Source organism: Colias croceus, chromosome 18 (assembly GCF_905220415.1).
Source record: "Colias croceus chromosome 18, ilColCroc2.1".
NCBI lineage: Eukaryota > Metazoa > Arthropoda > Insecta > Lepidoptera > Pieridae > Colias > Colias croceus.
The window spans coordinates 732,240-747,363 of record NC_059554.1 but is presented as its reverse complement, the minus strand read 5'-3'; the positions used below and the strand labels follow the sequence as shown (position 1 = coordinate 747,363).

The window sequence follows — 15,124 nt, the reverse complement described above, 5'->3', positions numbered from 1 at the left end:
TAAAAAGATTCGAATGCAGCAAAATGTTTTATTTCGATCATAATCACGTAACACCCTGAAACAAAGAATTTTGATGTTTTTAACACGTCTATAGTTCTGTTTTATTAAGGACGATCATTCAAGATTGACAATTAAATTGCATTTAAAATATGTTTTGTTGAATTAGATTGTTTAATCTTTCACTATGGACTATGGAGTTCCATTCTCACTCTCTCATTCATTCATTCCAATCTAACTCAACAAAACATATTGAAAAATAAATAACTTTTATCTAAAATGTAATGCTATTAAACAAATGCAAACAGGTGAAGCAAAAAAAAGTTCAGTGTTGCAAAAACAATAGCTGCAAAAAAGCCTCCAGTTAAAGCAACTATGTATTAAAAAAAAATACTATATTTATTAAAAAACCTTGAAAAGATTGTCCAGTTCGTCAAGGAGCGTCTCGTGACGGTATGCGAGCCGCAGGTCGGGCACGTTGGTGCGCGTGATGTCGTTGCCCTCGGGGCCCTCGCGCTGGTACTGGGGCCCCAGCCAGTGTTGCTTCATCTAAATATATAAATAGATGTCAAATTAGTGCAATTATTAGAGCTTAAATTATTAGAGAACGCCGACATCATCATTTTTGTCATTATGATCAACGATCCTAGGTGTACTATCACAAATTACTAAAGAGAACTACTACGCATTAGAACAAAAAAAAACATCGTTGATCTAATGAAAAAAAACGGCGTACTCTAAACAATAAATAAAGAATTAGATGATCTTTTATTGCTCTTCCTTTCTCTTCCCTTAATTTTCTGAAAAAAATTATGAAAGAAGATCAATGACGAAGTTACACTGAAAAAACGTGACGGCTATAAATAAACAAGTTGCTGCTATTTACAACCGAGTAACTTGCTTCGGAGGGAGCCTGCAAAGTTTGTTGCTAAAATTATACAAGTCAACTTTGTTAACGTATGTTGGTAATATAAACCCACTAAGCTGGTCAAAAAATACGTATTAAAGGTTTGTTGCTTTTAACCTATTCACTCAGTAAACATAACTTACCTACTTACTATAGTGAATCGCGTTACTCTGTTAACAATACCCAACGTGCTCTGTTGTTTTTAGCAAAGTTGTTTCGTAAAACTAGCTAAGTAACACGATAATGTTAATCATATTTATTGGGTAGGGACAGCCAATCTACTTTGTTACTTCTACTCAATTGAAAATTTGTATACGTAGCCAAGTTACTGGGTACTGTCAATCGTGTTCATTGGTTAGCTATAACTAAATATACTCTGTTCTTTCTAGTCAATTAAGATTGGTATATTTAGCCAAGTTACTTTGTATTCTTAGGCGGGTTTATTAGGTAACCATAGCTAAAATACTTTGTTGCAAGTACTAATTCAAACGACACATATTAAGCTATATATTTTCAGTATAAGCTGACCTGTGAATGTTTGTAAAACCTATACAAGGTGTAACAGAAAGGGAATATACACATCCGAACAGGGCGTGATGCACTGATGAAACTGAACAACGTTTCCCAAGGAAAATGGGTCGAAAGATGAAAAAAAAAATTAAACCTCTCCATTATTTTCATCTTTTGACCTTATGTTCTTTAGGAAAATTGTTCAGTTTCATCAGTAGGTACATCACGCCCTGCTTAGATGTGTAACCCCTTTCTGTTACACCCTGTATGCAATGTGAAGTCAGCTCATACTGAAAATATTTACCTAGTTCGATATGTTGTCATTTGTACCATTATTAGTGCAGGGGGCAAAATTTTGGCATGTCGGAAAAAAAGCCAATGAAACGTTCATGTAGGAAAATAACACTCATTTTGCCGACACACCAAAAACTTATAAGAAACTGAAAGAAAATTATGCACATTAATGAAATTAGCTTTATTCAGTACACGATACAATCATTTCAAGTAACATACTACTTACACTTAGATACTACTACTTTTAAAAATAGTACACAATTCACAATGTCAAGAAACAATAACTATTTTGTGTTTTAATTTTCACATTATCAGGGTTACATATAAATCATGAGTAAACTTTTAAGGAATGACTCACACTACGAACCTGAACAACTTTAATTAGGTCTATACCTAATCCAACGCCAAATCCAACATCGTAAAAGAAATATCAGCTGTTTCATATACAAAAGTGGAATTATCTACTCTGCCAAAATCTACGGAACAGCTGATTTTATTTCGCGATGTTGGAGTTTGTTCTATAATGAAAGTGGTTTAGGTTTGTTAACATAAAAACAAACAACGATTATGGTAATGCAAGCAAGTTACTACATCTAAATATTGTACTTATATGTATTTGATAAGTCAAAGGTTTAGGCAAAAACTATAGAATAAGTTAGGAGAATAAGTAATCTTTTTGATCTAATAATTTTATTACAACCCAACAAGTAAAACCGTTATTTTAAACATTTGAATTTATTCTCCTTGAAACATAATTCACATTCGTCGTCGGGAAAATGATCATAAATGCTAAAACTTAAACATTTTTTGCACCAAAAAAAATTAAAGTACAATAAGCTCTTTACATATTATATGGGAACTATATCCTACCTAATGTAATTTACTAAAGTTATACTTAGGTATTTAATAAAGTAATAAGTATATGACAATATCTTGCTTGATCAGAAGTAACTTACTAATTCAAATATTTTTGGCTTGATTGTGGGGAAGCTTTCAGTGATATAATATTGTCCTTTGGTTTTCACAATCTTTTTCTAGCTGTAAAAAATAAAAAAAAACCTGAGTAAATTTTATACAAAAGTAATTAAACTAAAGCAGACAAAAAATTCAAAAAAATTGAACTCACCAGAAGATATCCTTTGGGTTTTTTAAGTGCCGCATATTCATTGTATTGAGGTATTGGAGCTATAGTTAACTATTTTGCAGCAATTAGCTTCGTCTCTGTAGAGTCTTGCCACTTTAGTTCTACGGTTGTCCATGGCTGCTTTTGAGCCCTAATAGTTTGTCTTCTGCATCTTGCTCTTCTATAATAGTTTGATTAAAATTCAAAATGATGATGAAAAGTTTTTAATGTAAATTTGAATCTGCCTTGTAGGTGCTGAGGCGGCGCTTCAACAGACACGTTCGTCACTCGACTATGATTTGATAGAAATGGCTGACTTTGCGGGCTACGCAGCCAATTCCTTGTTTCATTTTTATCAAGTTACTCGGTCAAAAATAGTATTCGCTCCATTGTTAATTGCCGAGCTGTGCTTATATCCCAATAGATAAGTTACTTGTTTGTTTTTAAGTAAGAAACACGGTAATATGCATCATAGAAAGTTATTTAATTTTAGCCAAATAATATTATGTCTAAATTTAAATGATTTACTTGTCATTCAATCATTATGTAAGCTTGTTTATTTTTTAACCGAACTCTGTGTAAATAGTAGCCAACTATGGTTAAGTCTAAAATTAAATAACTTGCTTATCATTAAATAATAACGTAAGCTTGTCTATTTTGAACCTAATTCGGTAAAGGTAATATTGACCGAGTCGGTAATTTTGAAATAAATAAGTACTTTTTTAATAATAGCCAAGAATATTTAGCAATACTTGCTTGTATAATACTAGCAAAGCTTTAATGCATATTTTAAATATGTCTTAATTGAATGCAGCAGAATAATTTTTAACCGAGCTAAATTGGTACCGTAAAATGCTGTAACATTGCCTTTATAGCTCAACATTGCCTAAATTCAAAAAAGTTAAATTATTCCCGCTGCGAAATGTTTTTTATTTTCTATGGTATTACTAAAAGCAAGTCGGCAATCTGTATGGCAACATTCGATCACACTTCACTCCAAATTTTAGTTAACAAACTGTCAGAGTCCGTTTCATTGTCAGTGCGGATACTCGCTTTTTACCGGCTCTCAGGAAAATTTCATTTTGTGAATATATATGCTTTATTTTCTAGCGTAATATGTTATATAGCAAAGAAAATATGCTCTTTTATGTATTTTAACTGTTTCTTCTGTATTATATCTTAATTTAAACCGTTAAATCATGGTCGGCAAAGTTGTGTCAGATTTTCGCAACTTTTTACTCAACATTACCTAGGGTTAGGGCTGCCCCTTTTAATTTTTTCAACAAACTCTTAATCGACCGTGGTTTTGCTTGTGTAATTGTTTTTTTTGTAATTGATCTAACAACGTTTTATAGAAGCTAGAACTATTGTTTCTTTATTTATCATCATCAGAAATTAAGGATGTCGAATTTAATTTTCTTTAAGTCATTTATAGTACTTATGATTACATGAGCAACCCACCCAAGAGTAGAAGAAAACCAGGGGCTAGACAGTACTCCGATTATTCGCAGGGGATGCTGGCGGTAGATTTAGTCATATGTAAGAAAATATCTTCATACGAGGTGGAGAAGCAATTCGGTATTCCTAGGCGTAGGTACTATTCTTAACAAAATATGTAAGAATCTTTATGTAAAATCTGTGGGCCATCCTACAAAATTATTTGCAGAAGAAGAAAAGCATATTGCTGAGGTTGTTAATTTATCAGCAGAGTTCGGTTGTCAATTGAGTATGATTGACTTGCGTATTGTTCTGCACGATTAGAAAACTATTTGTTGATCTCACTGCAGGCTGCTGTTGTAATTTTTATTACTAATTATACGTAATAGGTACCAACATTAAAATAATGTTATTACCTAATATTATTACATATTTGTTTTCCTATGAAAAAATGTGATTAAAATTTAAGTACAACAATTTGATTTATTAAAAATATATTTGAATATTAAGAAAAATTGTTGCATTTCCTTTGGGGCAGCCCTACACCGAACTCACTTTTGTATGGGAGTTTTAGAGAAACATGCACAACTTTGCCTAGCATTGTAAAAAAAAAATTCTTGTGCTATTCAAGATTCAGTGAAGTCTGATGTGGAAAAGAACTTCTTGGCAATATGGGTGTCAAATCCGTTACCAAAATACTTATTCATTTAAAAAGATATTATGACAGGCAATGTTGTAGTTTTTACCTCAATTTTGCCTACGTTTTCAAAACAATTTTTTGGTGCTTTATAGGTGTTTTTTTTACTAATAGCAAATGTATTCCTATAGCTTAAAGTCCAATATTGGACAGTAATTGAAAAAACATACGACTTTCTTAACGATTAAAGATTTATCGAAGAAAAACGTCAAAATCCGTGCAAAGTTGCAGCATTTTACGGTACTTTGCTAAAGAAAATTTTTCTCAGTGTATAGAACTCATGAAATACCTCATGCGGGAATCCAGACATGATGACAGAGTTTCGCGCCATCTCGCACATGTCGCACGCGCTCAGCTTCCACGCTTGAGCTGCCACGCTATACTCTTCTATCAGTGGTTCCTATAACGATTTGCTTATTTTTTGTAAATACGATCGTACTAGGGCATATTAAATGCAAACTTTAAGTTTTTAAATGATTAATATAAACGCCCGCGTCCAAAATACTTAAATTAACAATTTTAGATTGACAGACATTTTAAGGACACCGAAATGTAATGCTCATTTGTGTGTTTTTTCCTTAAAATTAGAAAGTTCAGAATGTTCAAATATGAACCAGTCAATATTATAGTTCAAATATGAAACGGTCTCTAAAGTCTAGACGAAGATCTCTTTAATGATTATCTTGGTTTTTTCAACTTTGAAATTACTTTACAATTTTCATGAAACAAACCTTTGTATAATGAAACTGTAGAGGGTCATCAGTACTCAATGTGACCTTCAGTCCTCGCTCGAAGTACTCCGGCAGCGGGTTGCGGTGGTAGCGTAAGAACAGCGAGTTGTTACTGAGGGGGGACATCGCGATGTGGATCTGTGCCAGGTAATATGCGTATTGCAGAGCTGGTACCTAAAATGGAAATTATTATATTATACAAAATTAGTAAGATAAGTTGAAAGAAAATGTAAATCTTTCAAAATGGGTTGTTCTGAATTATATTTATTTGATGTTATTCACTTTCTATTATTCACAAGTTAACAGGAGACATTTGCTTTTCTCTTTTATAGCTTGGAATTTGGGTTGTGCCTAGATATTAGTTAAATTCTACCTTTAAGGTAAAAGAATTTTAGAAAATTTTCTAAAGTATCGTATTTTACATTACCTACTGTTGGCACCATAAATTGGATATTGATAATCTGTGGTACACACAGCGTCATCTGGCAACACTATATTTCGGGAAGACATCTTTGATTTTACATTGGTCTTATACACGGCATTCTATACAATCCTTTTCTGTTAATTACTATTTACAATTGTTACATGAAATAAAATATACATTGAGATTAATTGCTTTCTATTATACAACCCGACATACATAACAGATTGGCGACGAGGACGGAGGAAGTGGAAATTCAATACTAATAATCAAGTGAAGAACATCGTGCGTACGTCGACCCATGTGCTCCTAACACCTTTTCCTTTGTTCCAAGGGTTCCACATCCCGTGATGATAACCCGCTTCACAACCTCCTTTTTCCTTTACAATAATATACAATACATTACAAGTACGCAAAATGGAACAGCAATTGGGGCAAGTATTATCTCAAATGTTAGAAACTATTCGAGGAATTCAAGTACAACAAGCGCAATTACAACAACAATTACAAAATACGGATAAATCGGTGAGTGGAATTACATTACAACCATACGACGAAAACAATGAAAGTTTCGCATCGTATTTACAAAGGTTAGAAAATTACATTAATTTAAAAGGAGTCACAAATGATAAAACAAAATCACAGATTTTTCTGAACTGCATTGGTCCTAAATACTACCAAGTTTTACAAAATATTACAGCACCTGATTCTCCGAAAACTAAATCATATTATGACCTGATACAATTATTGAAAAACCATATCGCACCTGAACCCGGTGAAGTAGCCCAACAGCACAAATTTTGTTTAAGACAACAATACGAATGTGAAAGTATTTCGAATTATGTTGCTGGTTTAAAAGAACTAGGGGGAAAATGTAACTTTAAATGTGCGAGCTGTCAACACAGCACATTTGAAACTCATCTGCGAGTACAATTCATACGAGGTCTCCGGAGTACAGAAATAAAAGAAAGATTACTACAAGAAAGCTCATCTACAAAAGTTGATGATTTAATTAAGATTGCAATGGCGATTGAGACATCAAAAGCTGAAACAAAAGAAATGTGTTCTGGCCAAGTAAACATTAACAAAATTTCAACAAAATCAAATCATTTCAAAATTAAAACAAACATACAGCAACCTACAAAAATAAATACATACAAAAGAAAAAATATAAATAAATCATACAATTCATATCAGAAGAAGAAGAGAGAAATAAAATGTTTTCGCTGTGGCAAAGAAAACCATACAGCAAGACAATGCCGTTTGAAAGATAAACTATTTTGCAAGAAATGTAAGATAAAGGGACATATACAATCGGTATGTTTCAAAGATCAAAAACAACTTGACTTAGTACAGGATCAATTCAACGAGGAAGATGAAATATATGAAATACATAAGATATTTAACAATAACATACACAGTGATAAATTTAACATAACCTTATTATTAAATGGAAAAATACATACTTTGGAACTGGATACAGGCGCTGCAGTTACTACATGCTCAACAAATTTTTATGAGGAATATTTTAGTAATCTGAAACTTAAAAATACATCAGTAAAGTTAAGAACATACACAGGAGAAATAATACACCCATTAGGAACTTGTAATTTAAATATTCAGTATAAGAACACAGTTATTGAAGGAAGAATCTTTGTAATTGACCGCGAAGTAGACACCGTAGTTGGAAGAGAATGGCTTAGAAAATTGAACTTAAATTTTGAATTAAATACAATATACAAAGAAGAACAAGACATAACAGATGGAATACAAGCAAAGTTTACAGCACCATTTCACCCATCTACAAATGGTCAAGCAGAAAGATATGTACAAACGGTTAAAAATAAACTTAAAGCAATGATGAACGAAGAAGGATCTGTACAAGATAAGTTACAAAGATTTTTAATGATGTATAGAAAAACACCTAATAGCTCTACAGGGCAGAATCCAGGAGAAATGATGTTTAAAAGAATATATAGAACAAGAATAGATTTAGTGAAAAGAAAACAAGAAGTTAGAGATTGCAACAATGAAGAATTAAAGGTAAACAAAGAGTTTAAACCAGGGGATAGAGTACAAATAAGGATGTATGATAGTAACAAATGGAAATTTGGAAGAATATTAGAGAGGAAAGGAAAATTACATTACGAGGTGGAAGTAGATGGAAAGATACATCACAGACATATTGATCAGATAATAAAGACATCTTGTTTGAGTGAGAACTTTAATACACCAGATACTTACCGACCAACGTACCTGCAAGAGAATTCACCTACACCAGCTTCACCTGAAAAAGAATGCATACAACCTAGCCCTACAGTAATATTACATACAAGTCCTACTCGAAGAAGATCATCTACACAGCCAGTAGAAAGTCCAGAAAATTACCAACCAGAAAACCTTGTACCAGAAACAATTCCAGATACACATGAACCTACACCGTCCAGAATTGAAATCCGTCGTAGTACTAGGATGAGAAGACCTCCAAACAGATTGAACCTTTGAATTTATAACGAGGGAGAGTGTTGGCACCATAAATTGGATATTGATAATCTGTGGTACACACAGCGTCATCTGGCAACACTATATTTCGGGAAGACATCTTTGATTTTACATTGGTCTTATACACGGCATTCTATACAATCCTTTTCTGTTAATTACTATTTACAATTGTTACATGAAATAAAATATACATTGAGATTAATTGCTTTCTATTATACAACCCGACATACATAACACCTACCATTAGGTATACGCACGCCTGAATCAGATTTATATCTATTCTCTATGAATTTACTTTAATTATTTATTGATGTACGTTATTGCAAATCCCAATACCTTTCTCAATATGAGCCCATGCGAAATATTTTCAGAGAGCAAGAAGCCAGCGCTAAGATGAGAGGGAGGTCCAGCTTCGCCACAATGAGGTCGCAGAACGAAAGTGTTCATGCCGCGTTCTCTGTATGTTTGATTTATTATGTAAAGGACAAGGGTGTAAGTTTTAAATCATTGTCTTGAAGCGATTTTTTAAAAAGGTCGGATATCTGAATCTGGTCAATTACGGGCGTATCATAAAATATTTCTGTAAGCAATAAAGAGACTTGAACATGAAACCATGCCATTAGCAAGTTTAAATGAGAAATATTTCAGAAGTAAGAAAATTATTCATCTTCATATTACCTACCTATTGTCTAGAAATTGGTGTTACAGATTTGAAAACCTATAATGTGGTCTTAAACTGTAACTTACTTTCTCAGCTGGTTCAAAGTGACCATATTAGCGTACATATAGTACAGATAGTACGCATAGGGCGGATTCTCCTCGTCGTTCCATTCGGCGGGAGGCCGCATGTTCTCGCTCAGGATTGGATTCTCGGGTTTGGATTCATCGTCTACGCTGTCGAATCCAATCACGTGCTAGATGAGAAGAAAGAAAAATATAATGGTCATTTTATACGAGAGGCATTTCCATTTTCCTCTAAAAATCCGCTGTATAGTCCGTTCTACTTGTTATAATTTAGGTTACTAGTGGAATAAGTTTCTCGAGCATTCTTATTCTATTTTGTAAGCAGAAATTAAAATAAGAAAAAATAAACCTATAGTTTCATAAAAATGTTACCGTGAGGAACTTGTGCAGTTCAATATTCGAGTCCGGGTTGATGGTCACATCGAATAGTGGCTCAAATAGATTGTTCAGGAACTCTTGGAAGTTATTCAACAGTTTGTTGATGCGGTAGATGTCGCTATAGTGAAGTAATAAAATAAATAATGTGAATTGTGAACATGTATTTCGGATATTCACGTTAACATAGAAGTAGAACTAAAAGTATTATGGGACTGTCACGATGTTTATAATCTACTAGCTGTGCTCCACGGTTTTACCCGCAGGGCGCAGAGCTCCGCTCCTGTTGGTCTTAGCGTGATGATATTGTATAACATATAGCCTTCCTCGATAAATGGGCTATCTAACACCGAAAGAATTTTTCAAATCAGACTAATAGTTCCCGAGATTAGCGCGTTCAAACAAACAAACTCTTCAGCTTTATAATATTATATACTAAGTATAGATTAGCTATTTTTTACGGGTTGGCACGGAATAAAAACAATCCATGTCACTAAGGAATTATAAGCTGTCTACAGTCTACTGGTAAAAGAATTCATAAAACAGAATAAGTATTTCTTAAGTTTAGCTCATACAAACGAAAGCTATACGCACTACAGCCGTGGCACTTGCACGAGCCACCTCACGTGCGTCGAGTGCACGTTGTGGCGCAGCGCCCACGACGCCAGCTTGCTCCACTCAGTGCGACCCTTGCAATAGATCGAGATGCGTGGCTCCGTGTATGTGTACTTGTTCTCTTCTAGATCGCATATCACCTCCTGGATTTGGATTAAACGAGCTTAATCTGTTACTGTCTACCGTCTAGGCAATTTTAGAATTAGGCTGTAAAGGTTCTACAACCATATTTCAATAGATACGCAGTAGCTTTGGTTTAGATACCAACGTACTCTTTTAATTGACTACATATACGATTTAAACCAAATATTTAAAGATTCGTTCTTAAATTATTTTGCAAATTAGTAAGACGTATTTCTCTCTGACTCTACAATTTCTTAGTTCTTACCCCTGTAAAAATAATTAAATTTATTCTACCTTAATAATCCTTGCGAAATAGGTGCCGTTCATGTAATTATCCGTTTTCAGGAACACCTCTCTTAGACTGCTCTCACCAACAGGATTGTATTTCGCGTTAAACTTGTCGAAGCGGTGAAATGTGTTTCGGTCCTATTGTTAATAAAGACCCAATCAAATAATTACCAGTAAGTAAACCAAATAAAACTAACAATAATGCTGGAAGGATAAAATTATGTTATGAAAACAGAAGTAAGAAGTAAGCTTAAAACTACGCAACGGATTTTGATAAGTTTTTTAATAGAAAGTGTGGTTCTTGAGGAAAATTTTAGTATAAAGTTTGTAAAGGGTTCTACAAAACGGAGGAAGCCACGCGCGGAAAGCTAAATCTAGTGTTATAACAAAATGAACATGTCACGAAACAAATTCATCACACTAACCGCGTGCACATCCAGCAGATCCACATTCAAATCATACGCATCCAAATTCATATCCTCGAACACGGAGCGTAACGTCATTGGCACGCCGCGCTGCATGGCCACCACCTCGCTGGCGCACGAGCGGAGCGTGCGCTTGATGAAGCGGAGTAAGTGCTTCTGGTTCATGCTGGACGCTGCGTGGATGTGGGTGTCCACTTTTCTGGTGTTTTAATTATTTGGTGGGTTAGGTTTGATGGGTTTGTCTATAATGTCCAGAGTGAATAATTGTTTTACTATAGTTTATTGGTACCAAATAGGTCTGGTTGAGTATTTGCATGAGGGAAAGAAGTAAAACTACAATACACGTAAATGAGTTTAATACGTTTCTTGAATATTTTAATGATAGCAGAGGTTTGTTCATCTATCGTAGACTTTCTGTTCAATAATTATTTATAATTTGGATCAAAAACCTATACGAGATTCTATACGAGGTTGTGAGTGTGTGGAAAAATTAATACTTACCTGACGTTATAAAAATCTCTATGGGGCACAGCTTTTTGTAGAGCTAGCTCGTGCAACTCATTTAATAACACGTGCATTTTGTACTTCGACGACAGGTAGCTGAGACGGCGGTAGCAGAACGATTTCCTAGGAAAGATGAGTTTCTCAAATTATAGTACTTAAATACAAGAATTTTCCGTGATTTTTAGAAAAATTCTCTCTAAATTTAATTGAAATACTTACTTGGAACACTTCAAAATAAAAAAATATTAGCGTAAAAATAATAGACTACTATTTGATTTTGATATACTTATTATTATAAACTTTAAAAGTAAGGAACTTACAGTGGGCCATCCGCCACCATGTCAGAGAGTCTCGTCAAATCCTCGACGTACTTCTCAAAGCTGATGTTCCTGTATGGCAACGGATGGTGGTCGGCCAAGTCATTCTCGTTGCGATACATGGTCACCACACCACGCTCCCAACGATACAAGTAGTGGCAATCCGGGGGTATGTTGCAGCTCCAGGGATCTTTATTGAATCGAACGCAAACTCTAGATTTTAAGTCTGGCTTAGATACTTATTACTTAAGCTTTATTCATTTGTGTTAGTGATTAAATTATAAAAAAGTCATGAATACAAATTATAAGACTGGCACCATGATTAGCAGCCTTGAACACTAGATTAACCTTATTCAGATTTACATTATACATTGCAACAAGGAGCCAACATACCCGAAGTTTTAAACATACGGTCGAGTTCTTCCTGACTGTCGCACGACTCTCGATGTATCCCTGACTTTACTGGGACAATTTGGGCAATCCTAGACATCACTGGAAATTACATTTAGGGTCATTATTTAGCTAATAATTGATATGATTTCAGAGAAAAATTACAACTTCTTGGGTGAATCCCATATTTTGTTAATGTATCAAGAGGACTTTTTCTTAACTTTTTTCAACTTTCAAGTACAAATGATATTATTGATGTTAACTACTCTGTTTTTAGAACAATTAAAGGTTTGAGGGCATTGAAAGATCTAAACTTTTCTCCATGGCCTTATAATGAATACTTGTATTTGATATTTTACTAACAGTTAGTATCGGACCTCGTCATGCTGGTCATACTCATACTGGGTCTCTCCGGGAGCGGGAGGCATAGCTCTTCAGAGGAGCACGTCGTTAGTCGTAGATACTGCTCAGCTTGTGAATCTGTTATATTATGGCCAGTTTTTACTTAAACATTTACGATGTTTTCGTTGGTTCTACTTTGTATTATTCAGTAGTTATGAATTATTAATTTAGTTTCTGTTCGCCTAGGATATTATTTTCTCAGTTTTTTTATTATGCATCGAATAATAAAAAACTTAAAACTTTCCATTCAGAGCTAACGATTGGTCAGTAATTATCGAGAATCTATTCATACTAGGATTCATGAATCCTTCTTCAACCAAAATGTAATGTCGATTTTCACTTTCGTTACAGAATGATTACCAGACCCTAAAGCTATCTATTCAGTTGTACTTATAAACATTTTTTTTTAACTTTGGAAATAAAACTAATGTTAAACAATATAAAATCTCACAACAATTTACATTAATTTTTTATATGTACTAACTCTCAAACTTAATCATAGCCCCTCCGAAGGTCATGGAGGTCTGATGGTACGGTCCTCTTGGCGGGGCTTCATGGTGGTCGAGATAATATGCAAGTCCCGTGGGGAACGATTGGTAGGAGATATCCATGTATTTGCGACGGAGATTTAATGCGTCTATCAGGAGGGTCGCTGCTCGCACCAGCTCGTCGAATGGTACCTTCGTAAAATGTTAGACTCAAAATTAGGTACTACCTACTGGAGATGCTTGCTTGATGAGACGCTTGCTTTTTTACAGCTCATGCAGAACTAACGTTTCATATAATGTTCAAAAACTGTCATATTTATTTTATTTGTGCCAAAATAAGTAACTAATAATCTATACATAAGTATAATAAATCTGTAGAAGGGTCAATTCTGTACATTGAAAATATTGAAAAAATAGATAGCAGGGGGTGTTACTGGATCGATACCAAACCCAAATATGTGATTAAAAAAATTTTTGTCTGTCTGTCTGTCTGTCTGTATGTTCAGGCATCACGTGAAAACTAACGGTTCGATTTCGATGAAACTTGGTATACTTATACCTTATTATCCTGAGCATAAAATAGGATACTTTTTATCCCGGAAAATTACGTAGAAAAAAATAAATCTTCATTTTTCCGCGCGGACGGAGTCGCGGGCGGAAGCTAGTAATATAATATATTCACAATCTGTATTACTAATCACTGGTGCAGTGATGAGTGAACTCCTATAAATAATTATAATCCATACTAATATTACAAATGCGAAAGTAACTCTGTCTGTCTGTCTGTTACTCAATCACGCCTAAACTACTGAACCAATTTGCATGAAATTTGGTATGGAGATATTTTGATACCCGAGAAAGGACATATAGGCTACCTTTTATTGCGAAATATGTACCACGGGCGAAGCCGGGGCGGACCTCTAGTTACTTAATATAATTTAATTTTTTTACTCACCTAACATAATTTAGGTATTTAACTGATATTCGATAGTCTCTATAACATGTTCAATTATGCTTGTAGAAAAGACAGTTAAACGGCATATCATTTAGGTTACTGACCGACTTGTTTTAAATACTATTATTTATAAAATGATGTATAACTTTCTGTAGAATGATTGCTTAGTAGCATCCCGAAAGATTTGAACAAGAGGTAAATACCCCAGTGACATGAATCCCGCAGACGGAGACTCGCTGAAAAGGCACGGTGTTGCGTCCCCGTCCGTCTCCCGGTCCGCGCACCATCAGACGTGCTGACTCCATATTCGTCCGAATATTTCTACAAAATGTATCGAACCGATAGACTAGTTGTGTATTAGGTGTTCAGTGGTGAGGAGAATAAGAAATATAACGACTCTACATAGAGTTAAATTTAATAAAATATTCTAAATCAAAAGTTGTGTTTATTTTTCATTTCCTATGATCGTATTATGATTTTCAGAGCTTCTTAAGGTTCTGGTAAAGTGCATAGTAAAAACTAAAGTATTTCATAATTAATAATAGTCGAGCATAAAACTGTGTTTTAGTTTATAAGTATAGCAACTATGTACAGACACTAGTGGTGGTAGAGTCGGTAGAGAAAAGTAAGGTGGTAAAAGATTTGTGGATGCGTTTCAAATACTTACGATCTCGACTTATTCCATTTTTTACAATCCTGTTTTGTACCAAACATCTTTAGTTTTATTTGCGTAACATGGTGTGTATTAAAATTATTTTGTAAACGTTTTAATTTTATTTTGAGTACATTTTACTGCTTTTTAGATTGAGAGTTGAGTGAAGGATTTTATGACTAATATGCTATTGTCATATCAATACTAATCTTAAAGTTCAGGTGAGG

At 34.1% G+C, this 15,124-nt stretch overlaps 1 protein-coding gene and 1 long non-coding RNA gene across 2 annotated transcripts; both read right to left on the bottom strand.

Annotated features, from left to right (window-relative positions):
• LOC123699530 (AMP deaminase 2-like) lies at nucleotides 1–15,008 on the bottom strand. The gene is made up of 17 exons (XM_045646499.1): nucleotides 14,913–15,008; nucleotides 14,449–14,566; nucleotides 13,287–13,482; nucleotides 12,764–12,880; nucleotides 12,404–12,502; nucleotides 12,014–12,200; nucleotides 11,691–11,816; nucleotides 11,190–11,388; nucleotides 10,771–10,902; nucleotides 10,333–10,496; nucleotides 9,736–9,859; nucleotides 9,367–9,533; nucleotides 8,956–9,076; nucleotides 5,697–5,870; nucleotides 5,255–5,365; nucleotides 409–546; nucleotides 1–55 (listed from the first exon to the last, which is right to left on the bottom strand). Exons 1-17 carry the CDS (start codon nucleotides 14,957–14,959, stop codon nucleotides 44–46), a joined length of 2,232 nt encoding a protein of 743 aa, XP_045502455.1. The 5' UTR covers nucleotides 14,960–15,008; the 3' UTR covers nucleotides 1–43.
• Nucleotides 1,875–3,238, bottom strand: LOC123699533. Its single transcript, XR_006752529.1, has 2 exons — nucleotides 2,835–3,238; nucleotides 1,875–2,746 (listed from the first exon to the last, which is right to left on the bottom strand). It is a non-coding gene; the product is annotated as an uncharacterized LOC123699533 (long non-coding RNA).
• Nucleotides 15,009–15,124: the final 116 nt, after the last annotated feature.